Source organism: Lagopus muta, chromosome 2 (assembly GCF_023343835.1).
Source record: "Lagopus muta isolate bLagMut1 chromosome 2, bLagMut1 primary, whole genome shotgun sequence".
In the NCBI taxonomy this organism is placed as follows: domain Eukaryota; kingdom Metazoa; phylum Chordata; class Aves; order Galliformes; family Phasianidae; genus Lagopus; species Lagopus muta.
Genome location: NC_064434.1, coordinates 55,424,387 through 55,443,658, shown reverse-complemented (window position 1 = coordinate 55,443,658; position 19,272 = coordinate 55,424,387). Strand labels below are relative to the sequence as shown.

At 38.4% G+C, this 19,272-nt stretch overlaps 1 protein-coding gene across 7 annotated transcripts in view; it reads left to right on the top strand.

Annotated features, from left to right (window-relative positions):
• The window catches only part of MAP7 (microtubule associated protein 7), a 94,371-nt gene that overhangs the window by 64,454 nt on the left and 10,645 nt on the right, over positions 1-19,272 (top strand). For 4 of the 7 annotated variants that reach the window (XM_048938332.1, XM_048938331.1, XM_048938334.1 and 1 more), the window contains exons 6-11: positions 2,675-2,785; positions 8,144-8,257; positions 11,646-11,791; positions 13,947-14,062; positions 14,482-14,762; positions 18,783-18,966. In XM_048938332.1, the coding sequence (XP_048794289.1) occupies positions 2,675-2,785; positions 8,144-8,257; positions 11,646-11,791; positions 13,947-14,062; positions 14,482-14,762; positions 18,783-18,966 (952 nt within the window). The remainder of the gene's footprint in view (positions 1-2,674; positions 2,786-8,143; positions 8,258-11,645; positions 11,792-13,946; positions 14,063-14,481; positions 14,763-18,782; positions 18,967-19,272) is intronic. The other 3 variants (XM_048938333.1, XM_048938335.1, XM_048938337.1) reach the window with 3 other exon arrangements.

The window sequence follows — 19,272 nt, the reverse complement described above, 5'->3', positions numbered from 1 at the left end:
GCTACAGCTTCTCGCTTCTGCTGCTTTGCTATTGTTCATGTGTGTATGTGCTGGTGTGCTTGTGATGTGTCAGTTTTGTGATGTGAGCTACTGTGTGCAAATGTTAAATTTAAATATTGTGGCTCAAAAAATAGTTCTGGTGGAAGTGACCAAATACCAAGATTAAAACAGAAAGAAGCAAATTGATTATTTGTGATTATTTGTATCTTGTACAGATAATCAGGGAGACTGGAAAAAAGCCCTTTTTTTTAAGCTTGAAAAAGTTTAGATGGACAAATTAATTTAATTTTTTCTGTATCATTTTTTTCTAAATTGCCTTCCCTAACTGAATCTGACATCTATTAAGTCTGTGCCCTGTTAAATGTGACTGGCGTTCAAAAAAGAGAACTTGTTCTATATTTCTTTCACCAGAAATTGGTACTTACAAAGAATGCTTCTCTTCCTACTCTAACATAATACTTTTAATTGCATACAGCCTTTATCAAGAAGGGGGAAAAACATTAAGAATGATCTGAAATGTAATTCATCACACATAAGTTCAATGAACAGTTATCTTTCATAAAATCATAAAAGTTTTTTGTTTTTTTTTTTTGTTTCTTTTTTTAAAGTAGCTCTGTATAACTTGATTTTTATTTTCTTTACTGTTAAAAGTCATTGTCTTGCATTCTGTCCCTAGGTTATTTTTTTGAATCATCATTCACCTTTCTCGATTTAGCAGGCCTGGAGCACCACTTCAGATCTCTGAGTGGTGCTAGAAAACCTGGTACATAATCACTCTCGTTTGTTGATTCCTTTACCCATAGCTAGTTCTCAGGAGATGAAATCGTCAGTAACTAAACCACCCTCATGTAGTTGCGGTGCATGCTTAACATCATGCTCATAGTTTAGAACTGTTGTTAGTCCCAGATTTTGTTGTTGTTATTTATTTTTAATATGGAGAGTTATTACTGGCTGACTCCAAAGATCTGGCACAATTCACTAAAATGAAACGCAATATTCTGTCTACTGGAATTCAAGGAGATGTCACTTGAATCCTTTGATCTTTTTCTAAAATGCTTTTGCCATACTGCACATGCACATCACTCACATTCATTTTTCACATGAAGGCAAATACATGATGAATGTGTTGCTCAGATTCTAATAACAAAGAAACCAACAGTCTTCTAGGTCATAGATCTCATTTGGCCTATTCTATGTTTGTAGGTTTCATATTTCATTGCAAGAGGCAATTTCCATGTTCTCATTTGTCATCTTCAAAAAGTTGTTTTATGCAGTATGTTCTTTAAGCCAAACGCAGAATTTCTGTTTTGCTGTAGTGATACACTTTGTATCCTCTCAAGTATAGATAAGATATCAGGGATCAAAATCCTAAACGTAAATACTGTTCTTACTGAGATCTATGACATAGGAAGCCCGAGTATCCTGTCTCCAGTACTGAACAGCATCATCCTTAATGTTATGGTCCTGGTCTTTTATCTGTTTCCAAAACAGTTTGTGGACTTACCTGTGGACATGGAGAATATGAATCAGCAGAGCATTAGGCATCTGCTAAAGAATGGTTAAATTCTCTGCTGAGTAGCACTGAATTTGCAATACGTGCTCAGTGTGTAAGCAAAAGCAGAATCAGCTCTCCCACTATCTTCTGATTCTCAGATTTCCAAATAGAATTTGCACTAAAGAATAGTTAGTTGATAAACTTAGCTTTTTTCATTTCTTTGATTTTTGAGAGAGAAGACAAATCATAAAGCTGGCTGTCCTGCTTGCTCTTCCTCTTCAGCTATTGCTAGCAACTTTCCCATGGCATACACATGTGCACAAAGTGTATATGATCTGTGTCATATCATCACCTCTCAGTAGGGTGCCAATTGCACAGGCAAAAGCTGTAATGCTGTTCTCAAATCCACGCAGCATAGAAGCAAAATACATCCCTTTGGTATTATATATATATTTGTGTATATATATATATACAGCAAGCATGTGTGTGACAAGTATTCTGCAGCCTTTCACAAAGACTCATTTTCTTCATCTGTTAAGCTGTGTGCAGTTTGGATTGACTAACTGCAACTTCATTCACAGCAGGTAGAAGTTAACTCTGGTGGGAAATTTAGCACTTTCACAGTGATGAAGACATAATTATACCTTTTGTGCTTACTCCTGCTCTTCATTTGTACCAGCCCTCCCTTAATCTGTTGGAATTTTGTTAACACGGTGCTGACCTTCTGCTTGATACCCTGTCAAATATCACCTTTGATTCAGGTTTTGAGGGCTTTTACTTGAATGTTTTAACATTTCCAAGCACGCTGGCCTTTCCCTGAAGCTTCTATTGTGAGTCAGGTGTCAGATTTTTTCAGAGAGTGTTGAAAGAAACGTGGAAATACCATTCTGGCTACTAATGTCTGCTTCAAATTTTCCATTGAAGTCCTCGGATTGCAACCTGATTGAATGATAATCAGTGAACAGAATATTTTAGACATTTGGAATTTAAATTGAACAGTTTTGTGCCCAGTCTTTGAGTCATCTGTACAACGTCTGCTGAGAAATCCGTTCTGTTTTGAAAGTTCTTGTGGTAGAGCAGGAATGACCTAGTCATGTTTTCCTCCTAGTTCACTAGTGAGCTAGAAACTGGCATTACTGCATGTGGGCTGTCAATTAGCATTATCTCCATTTGTTTTAGATCCAGACAGGCGATCTGTTTCAACAATGAACCTTTCGAAACATGTTGATCCAGTCATTAACAAGCGGCTCTCCTCCTCATCTGCAACATTACTAAATTCTTCAGACAGAGGTACAGTTCCAAAGAGGAAAAAAAAAAAAGAAAAAAAAAAGAGCAAGAAAGAAAATGTTCAATACTAATGTATGGCTTTGCACGTAAAACAAGTCTGAAGTCGTTTTCTGTACTTTATGTAAATGGAGTGAAAAGACTCCGAATGTGAAAAGTAAATGGTTGAACATTTCTTTTTCCTGTGAGAAGAAATATGTATTTCTTGTTTTTAAAACAAGAGAGCTTACCTAAACGATCTCACTTCAGCAAATGATAAAAGTGGTGCTTCTGTCAGGTTTTTAGTAAATGAGGTACAACAATTGAAAGAATACATCTCTCCATACTGCATGCAGTTTTCTGTGACCTTTTATTTCTGTTATGCCATTTTGTCATTATTTTGCTTTTGTTTTATTTTGGTAGTCGTTCTTGAATATCTGAGGACATGTTGCATGAAGCTTTTGAGCAGTTATTTTGTTACCATTTCTGATTATTTTTAATGATGGTGTATGGGTATTTTTCATATGGTGTCTGTTTATTGACTTTTTGAGTCCAGTTACTTTTCAAAGATTGCTTTATTTCAATGTATGTTTTCAGTGTTTACAACTCTGCACAACTGATAAACAATCAGGGTTCTGTGAGTTAATGTAGCTGAATTGCTGCTTCTGTTTAGAGGATTCATGGGGTAGAAGCATTGAGCAGAAGGGAGTGTTATAAAAGAATGTCTCCTGTATAACCTGTGCAAAGAGCTTTACAGAAAAATACTTGTGAAGGACTTTTTGTTCTACTGAGAAGCTGTGGCCCGTTTCAACCCAGAGAAGTGCATATTTTCAAAAATAATTTTTAGAGTGGAGCTTTAGTTGTATTACAAAAATGGTTGGGTAGACATCATTATTTGTGTGTTTTAAGTGCCATGTTTTACGTGCATGCTTTTGGATGCCTGTTTCTGGTTGCTCTGACCATATTAATGCTTATAGGTTAACACAGTCCTGAAGTCTGGTAACTTGTGAAACACAGTGTTATCTTAGAGCACAATTTATTCTAGAACTCCAGTAATTTTTTGCTCTAAAAGTTGAAGCCCCAACAGTTGTATTTTGTTCCCCTTAGGTGTGTATGTATGTGTATTTTTTCTGGTTGATGACTGTTCCTTGCCAGGGATGATTCTTTGTGGAAGAAAGGCATTAAATATTAGGATAGTCTCTTGTAGAGTGTAGCTCAAGGTGTAAATGTTTTTACTGTACAATTCTGTACAAGTTGGACTGAGAACTAGGTGGTATAATGGCAGGTGAAGGGAAGGAGTAAGGAAGTGGGGGCTCTATGTCATATACTTTAAATGCCAAGGCATTCCTTTCTTGGCATATTAATTAAAAACGGTACAGAAGTCCTCGGAAGTCTCTTATATTATGGAGTCTGCAGGAGAGATAAAGCAAATTGAAATGGTGTAAATGTCCTTTTTCTTGTGCAGTCACATAGCCAAATCTGGTTGAGCACATAACTGGAGAAGTGCTGCACACCTCTCCGGTGACCTCAGCATCTTAAGGCAAGCATTTAAAGAAATCATCTGCCTCTCTGCTCCTTTTTTGCCTTCCAGGGACCACCAGTTGTGTTTTGCCTGTAACAGATACTCCTACCTACAAAACAAGAAAGCTGGAGATGAGGATGATAAGCTTACCCTAAGTGGCTTATAGCTGTCATCAAGAACATGTCTACTGTTAATCAGTGTTTATTTTTAATTTTTCTGCCATTTGAAGGACAAGATTTATTATGGCCCAGCCAAAGATTTCATTAATGGTTTGCCTGGTTAATTCATTTTGAATTACAGTACTGCTACATAGCTCTTTATCATGATTTTACAATCCGGCAGCTAGAACAGGCTTTTCTTTGTGCTCTGATAGGAGTGGTACTGGGTAGTTCAAACTTTGTAACAGATTATGAACAAATACATTCAATTGAAGAAAGCTTCTGTCGACCAATAAATTCTGGTAATGGTGCTCTTTAAGGAGTACCTAGCAAGTGGATACTACCATAAGTAAGGTATGGCTTTCTTAGTTTTGAAAAAACATATCTTGCACTGTAGTTATGCTCTTCCTCCTCTCTGTAGTGAGAGGAGGTGATGGTATTGATCACTGTAGCTACTTTGTCTGCCAGCTTTCTAGAAGTTCAAGGCCTGTTGAAAGAGACTCTAAAAGCACAAGTTTTTTCCCACCTATTTCACAGTATTTCTGTGACTCTGACAACCACATATCAGTGAGAGTCCTTCCTTTGTGTTTCTCATCAGGAGACCTGTTAAATCCCTGCCTTCCATCTGTTGCTAGTACTAATCAGATGCTGTTGTTTGCTTACGTGCAATATATTCTGCTGCTACTATGATAACTTCCTAGTGTTCAGTTGATATATCCTGAAGGTAAATATAGATGACTGTGATCAATTCACCATTGCCAGCTCCATGGCACTTTGTGGGGTTTGGGTTGTTTTTTTTTTCTTCTTCCTTCCAGTTGTACTTAATTAATCTGTTTAACCTGCCTAGGGTTACCATACCATACCGGTATGCCTACCTACCACAAATGCAATTCCAGTGAGGGACCAACGAGCAAGCAGCCTAAGACAGTATAAGACCAACAACAAAATTGTTTCCTCTTCTCTGTTGGGTGTTTTGATGGGTTAAAACATCACCCCAAGGTTTTTGAAAACAAGAGGAAAAAAAAAAACAAAAACAAAAAAAACAGACCTCATTGTTTTAAAGCTAGTTTTGTTATTAAGCTCTGCTTTGTATTCTTCCTTCAGTGTGAACTGGACTCTGAAGCTCAGTTGTTGAAAGCATTTAGGGTGAATATTCTTGTACTTGAAACTCAGTGAGCCAAAATGTATTTGGCTGCTCTGTGCTGATGGTAACACTAGTGACTGCTAGGGTATGTACTGTAAGTGTCAAATGTAGTGCTTTCACTGAGCTGTATATTTGGAGTAAGTGATGACGTTGATCTACAAAACCAAGATGTGCTTATGATGAACTGTGATCTAAAACCATTTTAAAGCCATAGTGAGACTCAGATCCAAGCTCCTGGCTGAGACTGTTGTGCCACCTTTCAAGTACTACTTAAATGTACTGGCACTATCACACTTCTCTCAGCTCATTATTTGGGCATGTCAGCTAGCCCTCTACCAATCACAGCCTTGTTAATTGGTTGCTGGGGGCACAGAATTGCTTCCAGTAAATAATGTGGATAAGATGAGTCAGGAGTGAAGAGAAAAGGTAATAAAACCATACTTATCTCCTAGGGCAAATTACAGGGGGATAGCTGAGTGCTGTAAGACATCAGTTTCTTAGCTTTGGCCTCTTCAGACTGCCTGTTCTGTGGGACTTGTGTGAGGTTTACAGCTGGCCCACAGCACCGGATTACATCGTGACATTTACTTACCAGTTCTTTGCAGCTATACAAATGAATTCCAGGAAACTTTTGGTATGCATAGTAGTGCTGTTGGCCTAAAATTTCAGGTATCATTTTCTAAGGTGTGGAGCCAATTTCCGTGCAGTAGTGGTGTTCTTCTGATAAGTTGTATAGTCTTTGTGTTAAAATATGGCAGAAGAGTTTCTCCAGACTCAACATCTAGTAAAGGATGAGACCACAAAAAAAGAATTTGCTGCCTTGCAGCGGGAGACTTAAAATATGACCACATTGAGCAGTGCCCAGAGAAGAAGCAAAGATTTTCATCACTATTGCATCCAGTTTAATGGTAGTCCTATAACCTGTTCTTCCTTGTTAAGTTGCAAATTTAATGATAATGTGTACGCTGTAATGGAGATCTCTAAAGGGTATTTTGTGTCCCTGTATAATCTGTAACTACGCAGAATGGAGCTATTAATCACAAAGAGCTCTGGCAGTATTGTATTATGTAAGAACACTTATCCAGAAGGCCTGCTGTGTTTTAGAGTACTATATTTCTATACTAATGACACTTACTGAGTTAGCAGAATTTAAGTGAGCAGTTTGAGAAGTGAAAAAAAAAAAAAGCAGTGAGAGCAGATTAGGCCATTATATTCTCATAGGATGAGATTATTGAGAACAGCCTCTCCTTTCATGGGGCTTGTTGTGGAGTAGATTAAAGAGAGCTTCCAGGTTTACGGCTTTTAGAAGAGGTGGATCTCTGCCTTTAAAAATACAAATTAGCCTGTGGTTATCGCAGCCAGTCATGTCAATGAATGTTTTAGGGACTGTGCCTCATTTAAAAAACAAGAAACAAAAAACAAAAAACAAACAAACAAAAACCTCATTCAAGTTGCAGTTTTCTCAACATAGAGAAACTAAGGCCAATGAATGCCGGGGTATGAAACAACCTAATTTCTCTTTCAACACTGAGATTTTTGCCTGAGTTTACTGTAATGAACTATGAGAACTACTCCAGTGTTTTGTCTTGTGGTTCTCCTAATAATACTATCTGTTGCACCATACTGTCAAAGAGCCATCTGGTACAATAACATATAGGACTTGTTTGGATACTCCTTTGCCATAATCAATGCTTAAATAATGATAAAAAAATCATTATATTAAAAATAATAAAGAAGTGATGTGAGGCAGAACAAAAATACTGATAAACTAAATTTGCATTATGTAGTACTGAGAGAAACACTTGTGAGTGATTACAGCCAGAGCAGCATGTATAACCTGTTTTCAAAACATACTGACAATGTAGAATGTTGAATCTTGTTACTGCTGTAAATAGAAAACTATCATTAATGAGGGTTTTTGACAGAATTAAATACGCTATGTATTCTGAGGCACCATGTGTAACAAAGACAACTGTAGCTGCTGAGCCTGGTATCTACAGCTCAGGAGCACTGTATCCTTTTGTGATGCTTTGACAAAGCCTCTTTCTGTGACGAAAATCTGTATGGTAGTAAGCAGCCCTCTTTGTTTTGTTTTTTTTCTATCTAGGCTAGCAGACTGCAGATGGTGTTTTAGTAATTGATCTTTTGTATATACTTATGTACCTGGTATGTAGAAGGATTTTGAGACGCAAATATCTCTAAGTCTATATTAAGGAATGGCAACTGCTGTCTTGGTACAGAAGTTATCTTGCCATCCCTAATAGTAGGTCGTATGGGATCTGTGCAAAATATCAACATTAACCTGATAACAATTCAGTGCAATGCCACAGTCAGTAGCACAATATAGATGATTGGCTTTGTGATCAGTAGGAATTCCTCCCCTAAAATGGAGTAACTCTGCAAAACTAAGCAATGACTGGGTGTATGGTTTGGGTTTCCAAAAGGTAGTTTCAGAATTTCCATGGTGTGTAGTCGTAAGGCTGTAATACTAACACTTCTGCTACATGTGGTCATTTGCACGCTGTCTGACCTAACTTCTTGCTTGTATGATGCACGTTCAGCTCGCCGTCTGCAGCTCAGTCCATGGGAGAGCAACATCGTTAGCAGGCTCCTGACGCCCACACACTCATTCCTGGCCAGAAGTAAAAGCACAGCTGCATTGTCTGGAGATGCAGGTAAACCTATAAGAGCAGAGACTTCATGTTTCAGCCACGTATATTTCCAGGTTCCCTCCAGGATGTTGTAAAATTATTGATGTAATTACGCGTGTACAGTAGCATCCCAGAATGAGTTTGGAAAACCTAGGGTACGTTGTATGACAGCTTGAAAGCTTTTGCTATGCTTGATTTGCTCTGCCTCTTTCTTCCTCACTTCTCTCTTAACTATCTTTGGCCTCTTCATCATTGTAAGAAGGGAATACAACACATGCAGGGCAACAATTTCACTCTGTTTGTGGCTGCTGAAGGAAATGCCCACTATGCTGTAAGGAACTGATTCAGCACACCCACACTATGAGCTGTTTGCTGCAAACAGTGCCATTCTGCACTGGAGCACTTCTCACATGAAGCACGTTGGACACGTTAGAGGGATAGGCCCTGGCTGCAGTAGATTTAACAGCATGTAAAGTTAAATGTGCAGGGTTAGCAAGGTGACAATAACTGTCAAGTTCTCTGATGACCCCAGAACACCCCTTTGATGAACTCCTGTGCAGAAGATTAACGTGCAGAAGTATGTAAATATTGATAGGAAGTAACTTAAAGCCTTAGTAAAAGTACATTTCAATGACAGCCAGGACATACTGGTTTATCATGTGTTTTAGGCATGTGACAGCTGCTTTTTTTCTTACCGTAGATTGTTTTGAGAACGTGCAGTAGGGGTTTTACCATTTCAGGAGTACATTTCAGCACACGTCAAATGTTTAAGCCTAGGCAGGTCTTTCCTGTTTAATATGGGCAGATCTTTATTTTAATTAAAGGACGTAGAAGGTAAGAGGGAATAGAGATCTCCTAAGATTACTTTTAAAGAAGCTTTCACTTAAGAACTCTTATCTCTAATTAGGCTGCAGTACATTTCCATAGGGAGAGAACCATAGGAGCAAAAATGTGACCGACATTCTTCAAACAGTGGAATTAACAAGTTGAAATTCCTTTTCACTCTTCATGACTTTTAAAGCAATAGCTTGTAAAATGAAAGCTCAACATCATCCACCAAGCAGGATATGGAAATGCAGCTCTTAACTAGGGAATACCTGAGAAAGCAGTTTCTTAAATTTGAAAGTGGTTACTTAACTGCAACACGTGGGAAGATGATTCTGTGACTGCTGTTGTTTCATGCTGAAGCTCTAAACTGAGTGGAATATTGAGAAGGATTGCAGATAGCAGGAACAATTGATTTATCAGTCATCATTTTGGGGTAACTCCCTAGAAATACTTTGTCTGCCCTGACTAGAACTGTACCACCCAGAAGAATAATCCATCTTTTCATTGTTTTCCAGGTATTATTCTCTAGGAGCAATAACTGCAGTCCCTTCATGCAGGACTCTTCCTGGAGATTAATGATCAGGTGGTGGTAATGGCTCACAGCTGTGCTCTGAGCGCTCCACTCATCCCAGCCTGTCATTATTCCCTAGAAAATTACCCTGCCTTTTGGCTGTAAAGATGAATTGCAATGCAAAAAATCAAATTAAATGTGGATCCATGTCCTTAACACTGAAGTTAAGCAAGATACTGGGGACCTCCAGCATGAGTATACCCAGATATATATATATATATATATATATATATATATATATATATATATATATATATAAAAGTAACTTTCCAAAACAAAAAATGTAATTTTAAATAACTCTCCTCTGTGTTTGTAATCCTGTTGGTACATCCTGATTCACTGGGAGTGCCTCATACAGCGTTGTTTGGCAACCTTGCAAATGGAAACGAGCTACTTGTCTTTGAGCATTTATGATGTCATCCTCTGTGGTAATGTTTGATAATCAGCATGCAGCAGCAGAATTGATTCACAGAGGGTGGAAAATATGTAAACTGTAAGCTGTTAAAATACACATTTTGGCCACTGTCTCCCGTCAGGTTCAGATATGCTCAATCAGATTAAAAACAAACAAACAAAAAAAAAAAACCAGTTTTTTTTAAAAAGTTGTTTTCTTGTTTTCCAGTTTTTATGTTTGTCACCTTTTATTACCCCATTAAACATGAAACTCTATAAATAAGAAGACATGAGGACCCTTGCTGTAACATTTGCATGAGACTTCCTTTTTCATAATGTTAATCTCCCATTGCAGGAGAATTTGAAGAGTTAGGGCTGTTAAGTCCTCAAAGTACTGTTAAGTCTATGAGCTCTTCCTGTGACAGCAGTTAAACTGCTGTAAGGCTGCAAGAATTAACTGTGTGTAGAACTGTGTGTGCTCAGAAGTCTACAGGCAAGAAATGTTTTCTTCTAAGCAAAATGAGAAAGGGAAGCAATAGAAAATTAACCCATAGAAACTCTGCTCTTTTCCTTCAAGTAATATATTGAATAGTAATGATGATATGACAATATTAAATGAGCAGGAGAGACAAAGACAAACAGACAAGTAAATCTAAAGAGTAATAACACAGTTTTCCCCAACCTTCTCCTTCAGTTAAACAGGGAGGAAGTCTAAGAATACTTTACTGCAAAAAGTTCCCCATGATGCATTTTGCAGTGTTATAGTTCTCTTTAACCATGTACTTGGAACACCATAAACCTGATAATCTGCCATTGGCCGGAGATCTTTTGGTAACAGTCTTTGTCCTTGTTCAAACAAACAAAAAAAAAAACTTGCCATCCTGGTTACTCTTTCAACTTTGTAGGTTGATTATTGTCATCAGCCTGCTTTTTGAAGTGTATAAAATATTTTGCTGTTGAGAATATGTTTAAGTTGGCTGTTATTGTAGCATGACTGAGAAATATTGAAAGTTTGTATATAGGTGGACTTCAAATATTTTTTAGAGTTATTTGAAATAACACATCACATGATAGAAATTGTAGACAACAGTCAATATCACTGATTTCCTAGATAAAACTGTTCCTGTTGTTAGCATGTTTGACATCTCCTTTTTCTCTACTTCCAAGACCAATTAATAGAAATTCTGGTTTTATTTAGATTGTTTCCTGTTCCAAATGTAGTTGAAATTCATTTCAATGCGTATAGTAAGCTAATCAACTTCAGACCAGTTGTTTTGTCCACTTCTTTTTCAGAAACATCAGTTGTATAAGAAAAGAAAAACTTTTTTTTTTTTTACTACCCCCTTATGTGCCACACCTCTTTAATTTATTTAAAAGAAATTTACAAGTGGATCAGTACATGGCTGTGTATTAGAATTGTATCATTACTATACATATAGCCAAGCTGAGGTAGCACATGATGGTTCTGATTTGAGAATTAGTCATTCCTCTCTATTAATATCTTCTTTCTTTTCTCTGTCTTTCTCTGTTGTTTCTGTTCCTGCTGGCTTTCCTCTGTCAATTCTCCAATGATGCTCTATAATTATAATGAATAATTTAAAAAAACAACCAACACCGTAGTTATCCCCATTTGTCCCCGTTCAGCATCTTGCAGCCCCATCAGCCCCCTGTCCTACAAGACCATGAGCTGTAGGAATTCAGCAGACCGAGCAAAACTTTTTGCATCTACTGATGCTGTTGGACGTAGAAGAACGCATCTGGCAGGGGTAAGTGTGCTGGTTATATGTAAGTTAATGTCTCATGCCATAACCACCTGATTGAATTTCTTGTTAGAACAAGAATAGCTGTATATATGTAATGTATATCTAACATTTCCCTCTGCAGCCTCCCATTGCCTCCAATTTGTTTCATAGTTGGTTAGATTTTAACTGGTATATACTATATTATCTGTTGCCATAGCCTGATTGTGCACTAAAGAATCTGCTTGAGAAAACACTCATATTTGCAGAATGCCTTGTTTTCTCATGAGGTATGGAGGCAGTTGCAGAATGTTTTGTTCTTTTCTCTGAACTTCCAGGGAAAATCAGAGCAGTCTGATACAGGCAAGATCAAATTCATGTTGACTGTAGTAAAAGTGAAGTCTTCTCTGCAAATGATTATGTACTCGGGCAAAGTATCAGGAGACAGTGCTGTCTATTATTGACATCATTTTCAGAAGAGTGTTAGATGAAGGAAACATGCATCAGAGCCAGTATCAAGCTTTGAGGCACGTGTTAGTTTGCTGAATCTTAGGCTGTGACATAGCTTTAGGTTATGTCTCTACAGAAATCTTGCACTATGTGTAGAGCATGTTGTAAACTCCCGGGCTATCAGTTTGGCACCTCTAAGGTCTTTCTCATTGTTTTTTTGTTTGTTTTGTTTGCAATTAAGAAGAGAAGTTGGTGCATCTTGATGAAAAAAATGGTGTAAGAATATTGTTAATACCAAATGACAGAGTTAAGAGCTATTTTCAGTAGCCTCCATATTTCGGAGAATCTTTTTACTGGTTAGCTTCTGTAGGAATTTGGATTTTTTACTTCACTGGGAAAAAAATTGCTGATACTATATTTTCAGGACTAATTAGGGAGATCCTATATAGACAGTTTTTGTAGCAAACCAGAATTCTTGTTCATTGTAATGCATTAACTCTGGCTGTATACCATCTGATAACTTGGGTGATTACCATCATACTAGACAGTAGAACTCTTGTAAATGATAGTGCCAAAGGGCTGTTTAATTACTCTCAAGTAGCAACTTCAGGACTGGGACCACTTTTTGCTTATCACGTATTACATGAGGTTTTTGACAATTTGAAACAACTAGTTTTACCCCTATGCAAAAATACTTCATGGATTTACAAAGATAGACCAAAGTTTATGCGCTCATACGCTCAATGGAGTTGTTTTCCATCTCCAGCTGTTAGACATGTTTTCATGTCTCACATGCTCACTCTATGAGTGTGTAGCAACCCCTTTACACCATGCTGGCTGAGTGACAGCTCAGTGTATTCTCCTCTGTTCTCATGCTTCAGACTCTGAGAGCTTAAGCTCATTACTCCAAAAATCCAGGGTCTTTCATTTATATTTAAGTGGAGGAAATATGTAGATGTTTAAATTCTTATGTATAGCCTTAAGCCAATTGTTCTATTAATACAAACCAGAGTTGTAACATAAATATTTTCAAAAATTAGTATGATTTTTCGTAGTTCTCATCCCAAGATGAAAAATAAAGAAGGGAAGATACGAAATCACTATGATGCAGTGTCAAAAAACCAACCAAACAAACAAACAAATAAAAACACCATACAAACAAAAACAAAAAAAAGCCCCAGTGGGGAATCATCAATAAAAAAAGAAAGTTAGGATACCACATTTCCTGACTTTGAGGGCATCTGTGGTGTTGACATATAGCAATGAAAGAAAAAGTCTGTGTTGTGTAGAGATTCTTACCACTTACCCACTCCAGAGAGTGGTTTTTTTGGTGCTTTTTTTTTTGGTTTGTTTTTCCCCAAATGAAATCCAGGCTTTGTGGCGAGTAAGTATTGTCTTTGGAAGCAGTGGAAGGTACTGTGTAGCAACCAGCAGAGATCAAACCTTAAAAGGTAACTTTTTGCCTGTGTAAAAATAAGCCTCTGCAAATTACAGCTTAAGACAGTAAAGAGCATGATGAAGAAGGATCATTGTTTTCAGATGTGTATTTCCTTACAAAGCAGTGTCAGATTACAGAAGCTATATTCATGAACTTGTCAAACAGGCTGTAGAAACTACTGACTCAGCGCTACTTTTTCTCAGCCCCACAACTCTTCATCCTTAACTGAGCTTGGTTTGCTTTCTTAGCTGTGTGAACTGTGGCTTGACTTTGTCTTTGTTTGCTGAACTATAGACTGACAAAAAAGAAAAGGAGAGAGACCATTTGTCATCCAACTTCTCAGCCAACTTGAAAGGAGGTCATTTTTCTTCCAATCCCAAAGCTAGATCTCCAGCTCCCTCTCCAGTTTGGTAAGCCAAGTACATGCTTTAGCTGGAGGTTGAGCTATAACCAGCTCTAATTGTTTTGTTGCTTAAATGTTAGCCTCCACAGGAAAATCAGTGCAAACTTATTTGGTGGTATAAATGTTTTCTGTATGCAACAAAGTAAAGATGATATTGTTTTTAGAAAAATCAAGTAATAATGCTGTTGCTTTTTAAAGAAAGGGAAAAAGAAGCAATGTACCTGGTTTCTTACCTCTTGGCTGGGTCAATGCTCCCATAATCTACAAAGAGAAACATTTTTACTGAAAGCTCATTGGTTGTGTTTCAGCAGTTCTGTTTGATAGCAGAGAAATAGGGAAGTTGTTTTGGTTTTAGCTATCGTAGAGGTGGTTGCTGATGTACAGCAGAGCATGTCTTACACTGATTGTCACTCTGTGATTACACAGGCATGCATCAAAGTCTTTGCCTTCTTTGGCTGGCACGCTCAAGCAGATAACTTCCCCACCTGGTTCCTCCAAAGTTCCTTCTACTCAGGCACGTCCTCCTTCTCCTGGCAACATCCGGCCTGTAAAAAAAGATATCAAACCTGAGAATGAAAAGAAAAGACCAGAAAAGGAGGCTGAAAAGACCAACGAGGAGAGGACAGAAGAGAGTAAAGAAGCATCAGCAGGTGCTGGAGAGTTTACAAATCAGGAAGAGCTTGCTGTCCATGAAGACGTTGCTCAAGGTAAGGAGAAACTCCTGTTGAGGATAAGGAATGCCTGAGTGTCTTTCATGTTCTTCCATCCCTTTTTCTGAAACAATAAACTTTAGATAGCTTTCTATCAAGTATTTGTCTAAGTTTTTCAGAATGTTACACCTACATATGTATGTTAATTATGAGAAAAGTATAAACTGAAACCCTGAAACCCTCCTTTTGCAACAGCCAGAACAGGCACACCTGTCTTGCACATCTGTTTTCTCTGACTTTTTGGTACAGAAAAGGTAGACTTTGTCCCTCACATCATGATACAAGTTCTTTTCAGTCCTGGAATAGAAGAGCAGTAATCTGAAAATCAACCATACAGGAAGTCATCACTTAAGGGGGGTAATGTGAGCAATGAGAATGTCCAGCTTTGCTAGATGCATAGTACAGTGATGCATATCTATCTTATCTACAATATTGCTTATCTATAATATTGCTGGAGTACCAAGGGTAGGGGAAATTCTGCTAATTTGATAAGATGGTAAGATGGAATGCAAGAAGATACAACATACAATAACGATAAGTTGTAAGAAGAGGAAAAGATACATCTGAAAGTGAGAAATATTGGCTTGTTCTAATAGAATTTTTAGACCATTGCAAATACAATATTGCAGTATCTCAAGGATGGGATAGAATGGCCATTGTGGCCCCTGGCGTCGACAGGATGGGTTACCTGGTGTTCTTGATGTAAAAGTAATAAATTCTCTTCTGACTGTCCTTCAGAAAACAGTTTTATGTATTAATTATCCTGCATTTAACTGCAAGATGAGTAATTGGAGGTTGTTGTTCTGTAAGAAAACTTGTGAAATTATTGCTTTTGTTTCAGTAACTCCTGTTAACAGTAGTTGCAGTGTGGTTCCTAGGTCATACCACAAAGATGCATCTGTTGGTAATGGGTATGTAAAGAAGGTGTGAGGTGATTGGCATGATGGGATGGGATTTTATTGCTTTTCTGGTAGCCTTTTGCTTGCATCATAGAAAACTTCCTTTTCAAAGTACTTTGAGGATACCTGTAAGGGTTACTTTTGCAAGCATTTACATGTAGTACTTTCCAAGTCCAAAGTAAAGTCCAGACAAACATGGAGATGTTTGTTTGGCACTTTAGCTCAGGAGAAAGAAAGGCTTAACTTCTCTGCAGAGTTGGTCAACATTTGGGTAGTGACAGGGTTACTTAGTGTGGAAACAGGTTATCTATGATAAAGGGATCTGAAAGTGAAGTAGTTCATGTTTGCAGTGGGGAAACAGCAGGTAGTGAAGAGGAGCAGGGGAGAAGATACTGCAGTCATAGTGGTGAACAGCACTTCAGATTGGATGTATTTTATCAAAACCAGGGAATAAAGTCACTGATGATTGAGACCTAAGACTGGAACCTAAGCATAAGGACAGATCTTGCTTTGCAGGTAGGGGCCCAAACTGTCAAACCTTAGCCACTGGTTGAATCCAAGAGTTTAGAGCAGAGCAAATGCAACTTTTGGTGCTAGAATTTCATTCCTGGAGGTGAGGAGTTGATTTCAGCCCGTTACCTGAACTGGCCTCTAATTTGCCTGGTTCAGACCCCTGTCAGCTGTGTAGGTAGCCAGAAGGTGAGCAGATAATGATCACTGATGGAACTATTCAAGCTTTTGCAGTAAAATCTCATTATTTTACCAATGCTGTTATTGTTCTAATGGAATTTTGGGTGCACCTATGCAAGTTGTCCTCGTCCTTTCTGACAACAGGGAAGGTGAGCATTGAATGAGCTATGTGTTACATTGCCAGAGTCAGCACCTGAAGGAAAGAAGTAAAGCCCAAGCACTGCAAAGCTGTGCTACATTCAGAGGTGACAGCCCTGCTTTGGTCCATGTTAGTAAACTGACAAGGGCAGAGGTTCAGGAACTCTGTCACTTCTACCATTTAACTATTACAAGCATTCTCTACTGTGTTTCTGGTCCAGGTTGTAATTGCAATGCCACATTTTCTTCTGTCACCAAGGTTACTAAGCATAGCTATAAAGGACTCTATAAAGACTTTAGGAGTGCTTGGGTTACTTACTTTTTTCTTCCAGTCAGACAGATTTTTCTGAGTTCCCTGCTTTGTCTTTGGGGTTAGCCTAGTCCAGGTTTGTTCCCTAGGAATGTACTGAACACTGGCAGTGTGAGAGGCTGAACTGTACCGCTTTTCTTCAGGGCAAGGGAACAGGCCCTGGAACTCTTAAAATGACTTGTATAAGTATAAGCTTTGAATTCAAAGTGAGCATGCATAAAGATCTGTAGAAAGACCTATACTGAATTGATTAAAAAAAAGACAGAATTCAGTAGATGTGAACACTGAGCAGAGAAAGCAGCTGAATTTGTGTTTGTGCATACAGTGACATATAGGAGAGGACATCAGAGGAAACTTAATGAGGGATGTAGAGCACAAGCCTTATGAGGAGTGGTTGAGGGAACTGAAATTGTGTAGTCTGGAGAAAAGGAGGGTAACCTTATCACTCACTACTACTACCTGAAGGGAGGTTGTGGTGAGGTAGTAGTCAGCCTTTTCTCCTAGCAATAGGACTAAAGGGAATGGCCTCGGGTTGCGCCAGGGGAGATTCAGGTTGGATGTTAGGAAAAACTTCTCCAAGAGAGTGGTCAGGCAGTGGAATGGGCTTCCCAGGGTGGTGGGGGAGTCACTGTCTGTGGAGGTGTTGAAGAAACTAGGAAATGTTGTAATAAGGGACATGGTTTAGTGGGAAATACTGGTGATGAGTGAATGGTTGGATTAGATGATCTTGGAAGTCTTTTCCAACCTAGGTGAGTCTATGATTCTATGAAACCCCTACTGGAAGCTGTTAATGAGGTGAGGAAAACAGTACTCTAAAAACCAGTTAGAAATGTAGATTGAAGTTGTCTCCTTGCCAGTTCTGATGACTTACTTCACATTTATCTTCTCAAGATCCTGACTTAATTACTAGTTCATATGCTTCCCTACCCGTTTTTTGTCCATGTTGCCAGATGTGATTACCCTGAGAGTGCTTCCTTCAAGTTAGCTTGCATGTTATCAATGGCCTCTGGCCTCCAGGGAAAAAGCATAGCAGAGATGTCCTTTGCCTGTGCTAGGAAATGTCAGGCAAGCTTGCAAAAGTGTGAATTAGTATTTAACTTGAGAAAAATTTGTGATGTCTCCTCTACCAGTTGGCTAGAGATGGTCCTGGGTAAAGAATATAGTATGAAGCAAGTGCTTGCCTCACCACTGTAAGAACAATTTTTAAAAAGAATACAGAAGGAGGGAAAGCAATCTTTACCTTCATAAGAGCAATTCTAGTGAATGGTGACAGCAAAGCCTCTTAGGCTTTGTTTACCATTTTAGGCTTAGGCCCAGTTTACCATTAGTGGCAAGGCATGTATGAAGCTGCATTGTTTCTGTGAGTTTCTTGTTGTGGATCAGCCATAACATATATCAAAAGTACCTACAGAAATTCTAATTGGCTGGTAAAAGCTGGAATATCTGCAAAGCTGCTAACAGTTTGTGTTCTGCCATTACTGCAAATCACTACAGGCAGTTGATGTTTGAGATCACAAAGCCACTTAAAGGGACTGGCCTACTCACCAAAAAGTGTGGCTCTAATTTTCAGCTACAGTCTGTCAAACAGAAGAAAATGTAAGATTACAACATGTAATTTCTGACTCTGAAAATTAGCAAATATGATGGTAGAGACTTGCTGAGTCAGCATTCCTCCCATTGAGACCCTGTCAGCATTTATTCTTCTGACAGAGAAGCTGGCTTAACCTTCCAACTGAAGCTGCTTTCACAAAACAGACTTCCAATAGAAAGTATGTATTCGTTGCTTTTATAAAATTCTTCCTCCATGTAAGCTTGAAAATACTTTACAGAATATTTGAAACTGTATTTTCTTTTCCTTTTAAGAGGTAGGGGTGTGTGTGAGAGAGGTGGAACAAGATAAAGAGAGGAAGAGAGAAAAATACAAGTATTAGCTTGGCTACTGTGCCTGTTGAGACCAGTTTTTCTTCCTATCTATTTCAGCAGCCAGCCCATCCCTACCTCCTGCTCCCCCAGCACTTTCTCCACCCCCAGCCCCTGTGAAGACCTCTGCAGGTACAACAGATCCTGAGGAAGCAACAAGGCTGCTGTCAGAGAAGAGGCGCCTCGCTCGTGAGCAGCGGGAACGAGAGGAGCAAGAAAGGAGGGAGAGAGAAGAGTTTGAAAGGTGATCCTGTGCCTCTTTAGTGGAGAATATAAGTTTTTAGCAGCTTCCTAGCAAATGTTTGTCCATATTTTGTTGTTATATTGTAAGATACAAAGCACAGTGCTAAGGTGCAGGAGACACTGCACTTCTCCCAGATTTTTTTTTTAATTTTTTTGTAGAAATGTATATCTAAACATATCTATAATGTTTAAACCTATCCCAAATAGGTACGTATTTCATTAGAGCTTGAAAAACCTTGGAATCCTTGGAATCTTGAAAAAGCCTGGAATCCTGTCATATAATGGAGAAGTAAAACCTTGCAAAGGT